The sequence below is a fragment of the Hydra vulgaris genome, chromosome 12, assembly GCF_038396675.1.
Source record: "Hydra vulgaris chromosome 12, alternate assembly HydraT2T_AEP".
NCBI classification, from domain to species: domain Eukaryota; kingdom Metazoa; phylum Cnidaria; class Hydrozoa; order Anthoathecata; family Hydridae; genus Hydra; species Hydra vulgaris.
In genome coordinates, this window is record NC_088931.1 from 12,052,501 (window position 1) to 12,062,500 (window position 10,000).

Sequence of the window (10,000 nt, forward strand, 5' to 3'; positions counted from 1 at the left end):
TTTAATTGTTAATTGAAAAAAAAAATTAAACCTAAAATATTAAGATATTATGAGTATTTTCAATAAGTAATGCTGTGAAGCTATTAAATTGTTTTAATGTTATAGGAGGAAACTGCTCCTGTGAAAAAATATAGAGGTATCCATTTTGGTAAAATGACTTCAAGGCGTACAGATTTTAAAGGTATTTGAATTTCAGTTTTAATATAAAGCTTTATTTCTTTTTTATTCTAGCAACTTTCATATATTGGAACAGCTCTATTAGTGGAACATTAAATTTTATTTTGAAAATAAAGTTATTTTAGAAATAAAAGGAAGGTTTTTATATATAAATTTAGAATATGAATTTAAAATTTAACTCCATTTAAGTGGTTAATTAATCTTTTATTTAGTTAAATTTTAAATGCTGTTTATAAATGTATAAATAAACATATTTAGTGTTTAATATTTCTCTGATAAAAAAAATAATTACTAAATCATTAAGCTCAGCTTTATTATTTTCAGCAATATTAGGTCTGCAGTAGTAGATCTGCAGTAGTAGATTTGCAGTAGTAAATCTGCTGTAGTAGGTGTAAGGTAGGAGGTCTGCAGTAGAAGCAGGGTTGAAAAAAAAAACTTTTTTTTTGAAAAACAAAAACAAAACAAAAAAACAGTTTTTTTTTTTATAAAAACATGGTGTTTCGTTTGAAAAATTAATTTAATATACCTTCTTTTAAAAAAAAATTTTTTTTGTTTGAAGAAGGATATTAAGTTAAATTTTCATTTAAATATAAACAATGTGTAATTTACTTAAGTGAATTTCCTTCTTTAGTCATGGCAAAATAGTTTTAAGTTTTAAACAGATGCTTTACTAACACTTTTTTAAGTTGGAATAAGGTGTTATTGTGTTATCAATTTAAATATTTTTAGATAATCTCTATAGATTGTTTCTGAATAGAGAAAAATGTTCCTTATGCATCTCAACTCTATACTTTTTATTGGTTAATTTATGGGGTATTCAATGTGATACTCTTTTCCTTTTTTTAAGCGAGTTGAGAAAAATATAATTTATTGTAAAATGATGCTAAGGCATTAATTAATTATTTCACAATTTTTTTTTTTTTTGATTGTATAATATATTGCATGAGGTTTCAATAACAATTTGAAATTGCTAGATATTCTTGAAAATGTTTTTAAATTTTTCATATATCTCTTTAATAATGATTATATTGGTATTTTGATTTGAGCACTTGAACTAAATATTTTCATGATAACTTGATGTATTGTTTAAGTTAGTTTTGTGGATATTGTGAACTGCAGTAACTATTTCTTTTAATAATTGTATAAATTTATTATTAGACACAGTTTTTAATACCATTTATTCTTAAATACTATTTAAATTCATTATTCCTCCATGAACTCAATCCTACATAATCATTAGTTTCTCTCCTTTTAATATATGAGCCCAATAGTTAAAAAAGTTCATGCAGTTCCTTCTCCAAAAGCTAATGTTTTTAACAATCTTTCGATGTCCATTATAATTCCAAAATTGAAATATTTTTGATTTTTCTTGTTTAAGAAACTTGTTTTTAGAAGTAACTTTATGCTTTTAAATAATTACATTTATATTAAACATTTACACTAAAGAGATATAGTTAAATTTGTAAACATAGTCCCTTGTTTTACTTCTCTTTTTAAAATTTTTTCTTAATTTGGTTCAAATCAACATTGTTTTAAATGGTTCAAACTCTTATTTAAACCATTGGTTTAAACCATTTGATTTAAATTTATCAACCCTGAGTAGAAGGTTGTAGTAGTAAAGCCACATGCAGAGTAGTTTGACTTTACTAATTACTACAACCTTTTGTTATTGAAGTTATGTTAAAAATAATTTCAATTATATTAAATAAATAATGTATAGTTTTAAATAGTGTTCCATTGAGCTTAGTTCTTAGATCTTATGAATAAGTATGAGTCTTACGAATAAATATAAATCTATGCAAAATTTTAAATATAATATTTTTTAATGAATAGAAATAAAAAAACAGTTAATCTTTTGATATGTGTTAAAATCTATTTTAATATTAAATAAAAGTATTTTATAAATCAGAAATATTTCTTTTTTTAAAGTTTAACAATAAAATTTTAAACGGTTTTGTGTGCATTTGTAATATTAAAGAAATATGATGGGAAATAGTCAAAAAAACTAATATTAAAGTAATAATGAGGTTAATGATGAAATCATCAACTTAATAGTAAAGTTGATAATGTTGAGGTATCATCATCAAAAAATTTTCATTTCAATACAAAATTGAATCACAAATTATTCACTATAATCATTTAGGTAATGATGGACCAGGTCCTGGGAATTATGATCCATATAAATACAAGTTAGCAAATGAATGGGTACTTTTAAAATTTAATTTTCTTTAAATTAGTCAGTTTTCAATGCATTGTTTTTTTGCATACTAAAATTCTATTTATGCAGTTTTATATTTTATTTAGACATTAGAAAGAGAAAAAAAACGTGTTAATTCAAAAGTATTTTTATTCTTTATTATTTTATTTCAAACTTTTTTTAATTTTACATTTTTTGTACTAATATTTGGTTATTTTTTCAATGAATGATTTTTAGCCTAAATGCTATTATGACATTATCATATTTAGCTTTCACATTATTATGAGACAGTTGTTTTAGTGTCTGTGTTATCATAAGATTATTGTTTTTAGCTTCCACACTATCAAGAGAATATTATTTTTTGCTTCCATGTTATCATAAGATTATTGTTTTTAGCTTCCTCGTTATCATGAAATTATTGCATTGGAGGAAAATAAAAAGGTTGAAGTTTAATTTTAGAATTGTTGTTTGTGCTTATATTTTTAAATTTTTATTTAAAATGCATGCATTTAAGAAAAGGCCTCTTTTTTTCTTCTTAAGGCTTTTCCAGGACCTGGTCAGTATGAATTGCCAAGTCAATTTCAAAAAGAGAAAATTAGTGAAAACGCTTCAACACCCCCTTTTGGATCAAAAGCTAAGGTAAATGTTTAATAAATACATAAATTTACAAATTGATATATTGTTCCTAATGTTTAGATATTTTTGAAATTATGATCAAAACTTGTTTAAGACCATAGTCAGTCTTCTGTTTTGTAAGATAGTGAAACAGTGTCAGACAAGTTATTGGAAAGTAGTACAGTATAGTGACAAATTCAATGAATTGATAAACAATTGATAAACCGTACATAACAAATGAAAAACATAAATGGTTATATAGCAATAAACAATGTTAAATGATAAATAATAATTATTAAAAAATTGACATAATACATTTGCTATAATTGGGTGCTGTGTTCAATTTGTACGTGTTGAATTATTTTTTGTTTTAAACAATACATTCCTTTAGCCAACAGTGAATTATGTTTTCTACAATATGTTGTTTTCTTCAAATTATTTTATATTTTTTATCAGTATTTAGTATATAGTTTATGTGCAGTTATCTAATAGTTATCTATACAGAAGTTATTAACTATTTATTCAAAAATCAAACCTTTTTTTATAATTATCTATTTATCACAAATATATTTTGAATAAAGTTGTTACATTGAGAATATTTAAAAATAGTAATAAGTACTAGTATGAGATATATAAGTTATAAGATTTATAAACAATACTTTTCTGAAAATAATTAAAGACAGCAGTTTTAAAATTTTAGAATGATTTATAAGATTTTAGTTTAAAGGGAGATTGTTCCATGTTTTTATGCTTTTATATGGTATGGATTATTAGTTTGATATTTAGGTACAGACTTAAATTTGCATGCACATTGTAGAATATAATTACAATTTTCTCTATAATTAAAAAAAGTTGATGAATGCAAGAGGTCATTATAATTTTATTTTCAAACAAATAAGCAATTTGATAGTTGAATAAGATCACACAGTTTAAGGACTTTAGATAAAAAATAGAGTATGTTAGAGTTCAAATTAGTCAGAATATAAAGTATGAATAGAGTATGTTAGAGTTTAAATATGTGGGAAATAAATTAACTGTAGAGTTTTATATTGAAGAGAAGTTAGTATTAAGCAAACTATTTAGATTGTCCTTAAACTTAAAAAGCATATCTGACATGAGAGTGAAATATAGCATGATATATATTAAGTTTCATGATTAACATAACAACAGATTTTAGTTAACATGCTGTTCGATCTGTTTAATTTGAATGCTAAGTTTTGAAGATGTGATGCAAAAGATAAATTATTTTGATTCCAAGATATTTAATATTATAGATAAGATTTATTTTATCCCATTTAATCTGAAATTTAATTTCTTATTTTTGTTTAAATAGATTTAAAAATAATAGCTTCAGCTTTTTTCAGAGTTTAAGGGTAATTTAAGTAATTTGTTATTTAGGTAAATTTTTAAGTAATTTGTTATTTAGGAACAAGTTGGTGTCATCCACAAAGTGATAAGCAGTTGAAAATTTAAGTGAAATATTGATCAAAATTAGAAAAATTAATGGTTCTAAAACCAAACCTTTTTGAACACCATTAAAAGATTTAGCTAGTTCTGAGTTGATACAATTTAATGAAAAAAGTTGTGTTCTATTAAAAAGATAAGAGAAAACTTGAGAAAAAGAATACCCCTAATGCTGTAGTGTTGCACTTTGTCTAGAAGGATTGTGTTCTCTATCAAATGCTCTTCTTATGTCAATAAACATTTCACACACAAAGTGTTTTTTTTTAAGGGCTTATCTAATTTTCTCTGTTGTTTCTATTAATGAATGAGTTGTTGTTAAAGCCATATTGGTGTTTGTTAAGACATTTATATTTCTATAAAAATTCTGGAATTCGTGGAACATTGTTTTTTCAAACAATTTACTTAAGATGAAAAAAAGAGAAATAGGTTGATAACTGGAGTAGTCCAGAAAAGAATCCATTATGTGTATAGAAATTACCTTGGTTTCTTTAAAAGCTTCTGGAAAAATACCATTTTTAAAAGAGTTATTCATCATAGTTCATAGAGGTTTGGAGATTATGTGAGATATCAGCATCAAAAGAAATGTTAGTAGTATTGGGACCAAAATTTTTTTATTTTTAAGAGTAACTTTTATGGGATTAGATCATTTTCAATCATGGGATCACTGACTACAGATTTTTTTAAATAATTTGTCTTGAATAGTTGCAAAATAGTTATTAAATTTTAGCAATACTGCTATGATCTGAGATGACATTTTGAGAATAGAAGACTTAGTATTATTAGAAGATTTGATGTTTATGATTTCTTGAATCCATTCCCAAGTATTCGTAACATTATTGAGGTTGTTATAAAAAAAGTACAATTTTTTAGAATATTTTTAAAAATTAATAATTTCATTTCTGTATAACTTAAATTTAGTAAATAATAGACTTTTAGCATTGAATTTTTTGATCTGGTAAAATATGTTATTTGCAGAAATAGATTTAAAAGGTATCAGAGGTTATCCAGGATTTAGATAAAAATTTGGTTAGCCTTTTTGTTAGTTCTTTGTAGGGAGCATAGCGGTTTAATACTTTTTCAAAAGTTTTAAGGAAAAATTTTATAGATTCATTTATCTTATTATCTTCTTTATTGTTAAGTTTCCAGTTTTAGAAATTTCTTGGATAAAAGAATTGAAGTCAAGTTTTTTAAAGCTTCTAAATGTTTCAGTTTTTAAACAAATTTTGCCATTTAGCCAGAGATTGAAGTTTTAAGGTTACCAGAAGATTTCAGAAGGGAATGAATTTATAAAAATGTTATCAATAAGGGTTTTGGTTTTTGTAATAACACATGTAGGAAGTAAGGAATGAGAGCATTAGGATTTAAAATAATTAGAAATGACAAATGATTTAGTTATATAAATTTATGTTAAAATCACCCATTAGTATAATATTTTTTGTTTACTTTTCAAAGAGAGGATTAAAATGGCTAGATATAAATTCAGTGGTGTTTAAAAAGAAATGTCAATAAATGCATCCAAAAATGGTATTACTCTTAAGTTAATTTATTATTAAAACAAAAACAGATTTTAGAAGTTGAAGACATAAATTAGGAGGTCACTACAAGTTATGTAATTATAATTTGAAATCAGGTAAAGAAGTGCACTACCTTATTTTGACTCTCCTAGACAATGCTCCATGTTAAATCCTTGTATGGTAATGTCATTTATATTAGAATCTTCTGCATATAAATCAGACTCAGTAGTTCTTATCATCACAGTAGGAGTATTAATGGTACTAATAAGACTAGAGATATAATTGATATGAAAAATCAATTGTAAAGAAATATTGAGATAAATTGATTGAGAAGAAATATTAAGATAAATTTCTGTATAAGTAATAATTGATTTATTTATTTCATTAATGTCAAGGTATTTGCATTTAGTTGTTGTATTAAACATGTTGTTCATGTTTCTAAATAAATTTTTGATGTAATCAGGGGGGTAGGGGGTTACTGAGATTCTATTTTATTAGGAGTGTTCTTGCAGGGAAGAGTTAACTTAAGTTCCAGATCAAAGAGCATGCCAAATGGCATATTGTTTGATATGCACTTAGGGCAAAACTATTCATTAAAATGAAGATTATAAGTGTGTTTGTTAATTGTAATACATTTTACATGAATTTTTTTCATTGGCTCTATGATTATTTTTAACTAACATTAAATAGTTAGAAATAAATGTCGAAAACCGTAAATTAGTAATTTTAATAATAATAGTAATAAATAATAGTTACAAATAAAATGAAAAAAAAAATAAAAAAAATAGCTACATTGACAAATTTTCTGATTCTTTATTGTTAAAATGAATATTTAACTTTTAAAATTGTTGATTTTTTTTACTTTCTTGTTTGTTTACTTTTTTCCTCTTTTTTTTTTTATTTCTTTGTTTTAGTTTATTAAAGTATTTTTTTTGTTTTTTAGTAACTCAAAGTTCTTTTTTTTTTCTTTTTTTCTTTTTCTTTAAATTTTTTTTTTAACATTTGTTTTACATTTGTTTTTTCAAAAGGTTTGCTTGAGCTTTATAATCTAGCATTTATAAGGAAATATATATTATACAAACATTTGTTTTTCTTTATTCTATTATCTCTGCTTTTTTTATTGTTAAAAAAACATTTATATTCTGCTTTCTGATAATTCTTCTGAATGGTAATGTCAATAAAATCAATTGATTCAAAATAATTTGTTTTCATTTAGCGATTTCTTGAATCAAAAGATATTTCACCTGCACCTGGCTCATATGATGATCCAAGACATGCTTTTGAAAATTCTAGCTGGTAGATACTGTAAAATTTTGCTGAAAAAATATTGTCTTTTTAGATAGTCATTGTTTTTAAAATTATTCAGGTCAATCGGCTCAAAAAGCCCTTTTGGTCATACAGCTACTCGCTTTTTAAGTGATTATTATGCTTCTTCATCACCCGGTATAAATAAAATATCTTAATTATGTTTTACATTTATTTATTAAACAACTACTAATTTATAGTATGCTTAAGCTATACAAAAATTGTTGCGTCTTTATAAAATTTCATTTTAAATAAGTACTTTAATTTTTTAATTAAAAAAATAGGACCTGGTAGCTACTGTTATGATAGCATGAGTGCTATGTCAAAAAGAAAAGCTTTGTAATTTTTTTTTATTTATATGCTATGCAACATAAATATTTTTTATTCTTATTTTTTAATCTTTAATATAGCCAAAAAAACATTTTCACTGTTATTAAGAAAAATTTTAACTTTTAGATTTGTAAACATTAAAAAAGTTGGATTTGGTTCATCTGTAAATAGAGAATTGGCTTTATCAAAAAAAGAAGATAGTTTATTGCCTGGTACACTAAATAATATTTTTAATAATATTTTTATTACACTTAAAGTCAGCGCCGTACTATCGCAAGTGCAACAAGTGCAATCGCACTGGGCCCCCTATTAAATAAATTAGAAAAACTTCTCCAATACCATAAATTACTACGAATTAAAAGAAAAAATATTTTTTTTTTAGTTTCTGCACAGGGCCCCCAAAAGTTACTGCACGGCGCTGCTTAAAGTAATATATATGAATTTTTTCCTTAAAATGAGTTAACCATTTTTAAAAAATACATTATGTCTTAAAATAACACATACAAGTGTTATTACAAGATATTATGTTCTTAAAAATAGTATTGGCAGGATTTATATAGGATAAATAAAGTTATATGTATATATATGTATATATATATATATATATATATATATATATATATATATATATATATATATATATATATATATATATATATATATATATATATATATAAACATCTATGTTGTTAACCCTACTTATATATATGTTTTTTTTAGGTCCTTCTAATTACTTGCCTAAATCCCCTCAAATACTTTTTCCTAATAAAAACCATGCGGTTTTCAAATCCACAACACCTCGACTTATAAGTTGCACAAAAGATGTAAGTTTTTTTTTTAAAAAAGATTAAGTTTATATTCATATACAAGCTTTGTTACTTGCAAAAAAAAAAGTTTAACTAGTCACAAAATATTTTTAGGAGACATTACCATTTGTATCATATGAATCAGACAAAATGGACACTCATCCTTATAGTGAGTTTTTAAGCTATAAATAATATTTTAATTTTTAATATTAGACTATAATTTTTTAAGTAAATATGTAAAAGTATTATAATTTTTAAAGAAACTATATATCAATTATGTAGAAAAATTAATTGAGCAAAGAAAGCATCCTGGATGTGGGTTTTTATCCTCAGCAGAAAGATTTCATGATTCTTTCTTAATGACAGCTGACCTTGATAACCCAGGTATTAAATTATAATTTATTACAAAGACACTCCTTGGTAACCTAGGTAATAATGTATTAATCTTTTTAAATGACAAAAGATCTTGTTAACCCAATTAACGATGTAAAAAGAGTTTAAATAGCAGCTTTATAATCTAAGTATTTAATTTTTTTTGGTTGACTACTGACTAAATGAAACAATAATTTTTCTAGTTTTTTTATGTTGTGGTTTGCTTTTTTTACCTTTTTTTTTAACAATTTATGAAACTACTAAAACTTCTCAACTTTTAAATAGCACAGTATAAACACAAATTTCAAAACTTTTTTTCTTGGTCAAACAGTTTTTTTTAGTATGACAAGTATCATCATAAGATGAAACTTCTTTTGCAAGCAGCATTTGTAGCTAGAGGCTGATAGACTTTTTCTACTATTGGTAGTTCAACAAATAAGCATTGTCTTTTCAAGAAAATTGTTGTTGGTAGCTGTTTACTAGAATAACTATTTTTAGAACTTCTTACTTTTTATTTGTAATTAGTAAAAGTTTGACATCAAAGTAGTTTTGCTGGTTTTAGAGAAATTTATAACAATTAAGTATTTTACATCTCTTGCATCTATCTCTTTAAAACCTTTCAATATGGTGTAAAAGTTTATTATATATTTATATAGTTATAAATCAAATAAAAACTTTAACTTGAATAATCTTGAATTAAAAGTTTTGATCTTGGTTAACTAGTTATTAAAAAAATGCTATCCAAGGTAGAATGTGGTTTAATGCTTTTACAAACTGATTCTGAATGGATTGAGCTATTTGAGTGGTTGTTGGAGTTAACAGAAAGCAAAGAAGAGAGTTCAAGAAAGAGAAAGTGATTAATAAAAGGCTGTAAATTGTATGAGTCAGAAATTGTATGAGTCAAAAAAAGAAAAACCTTAAATTGTATGAGTCAGGAAAACTTGAAAACGGGAATATCTTTCAAAGCACCAATTTTCAAGGAAAAATACTAAACAAATAAAAGATTTGTAAGCATGAACTTACTGTTACAGTAAAAAAGTTGTAGCTTTGCTAAATAATGAGTCTGGCGAGAGTTTTGGTTGATGGAAGAAGTGATGATAGCTTTCTTGAGCAGTGACCAGTGAGATGCAACCTTTTGGGACAAAAGCTCAAGTTTAGCAGCAAGTGCAGCTTCAACAACATTTACAATGCGTTTTTGGACCTTGTTAAAAATGAGAGAA

At 24.3% G+C, this 10,000-nt stretch overlaps 1 protein-coding gene across 1 annotated transcript in view; it reads left to right on the forward strand.

The window, feature by feature from the left end:
- LOC101241428 (sperm-tail PG-rich repeat-containing protein 2) overlaps positions 1-10,000 on the forward strand; it is a 25,296-nt gene that overhangs the window by 1,212 nt on the left and 14,084 nt on the right. The window contains exons 5-16 of the mRNA XM_065812188.1: positions 106-181; positions 2,321-2,382; positions 2,482-2,517; positions 2,771-2,815; positions 2,915-3,013; positions 7,184-7,263; positions 7,334-7,410; positions 7,557-7,611; positions 7,729-7,814; positions 8,323-8,426; positions 8,523-8,577; positions 8,691-8,792. Of these exons, the coding sequence (XP_065668260.1) occupies positions 106-181; positions 2,321-2,382; positions 2,482-2,517; positions 2,771-2,815; positions 2,915-3,013; positions 7,184-7,263; positions 7,334-7,410; positions 7,557-7,611; positions 7,729-7,814; positions 8,323-8,426; positions 8,523-8,577; positions 8,691-8,792 (877 nt within the window). The remainder of the gene's footprint in view (positions 1-105; positions 182-2,320; positions 2,383-2,481; positions 2,518-2,770; positions 2,816-2,914; positions 3,014-7,183; positions 7,264-7,333; positions 7,411-7,556; positions 7,612-7,728; positions 7,815-8,322; positions 8,427-8,522; positions 8,578-8,690; positions 8,793-10,000) is intronic.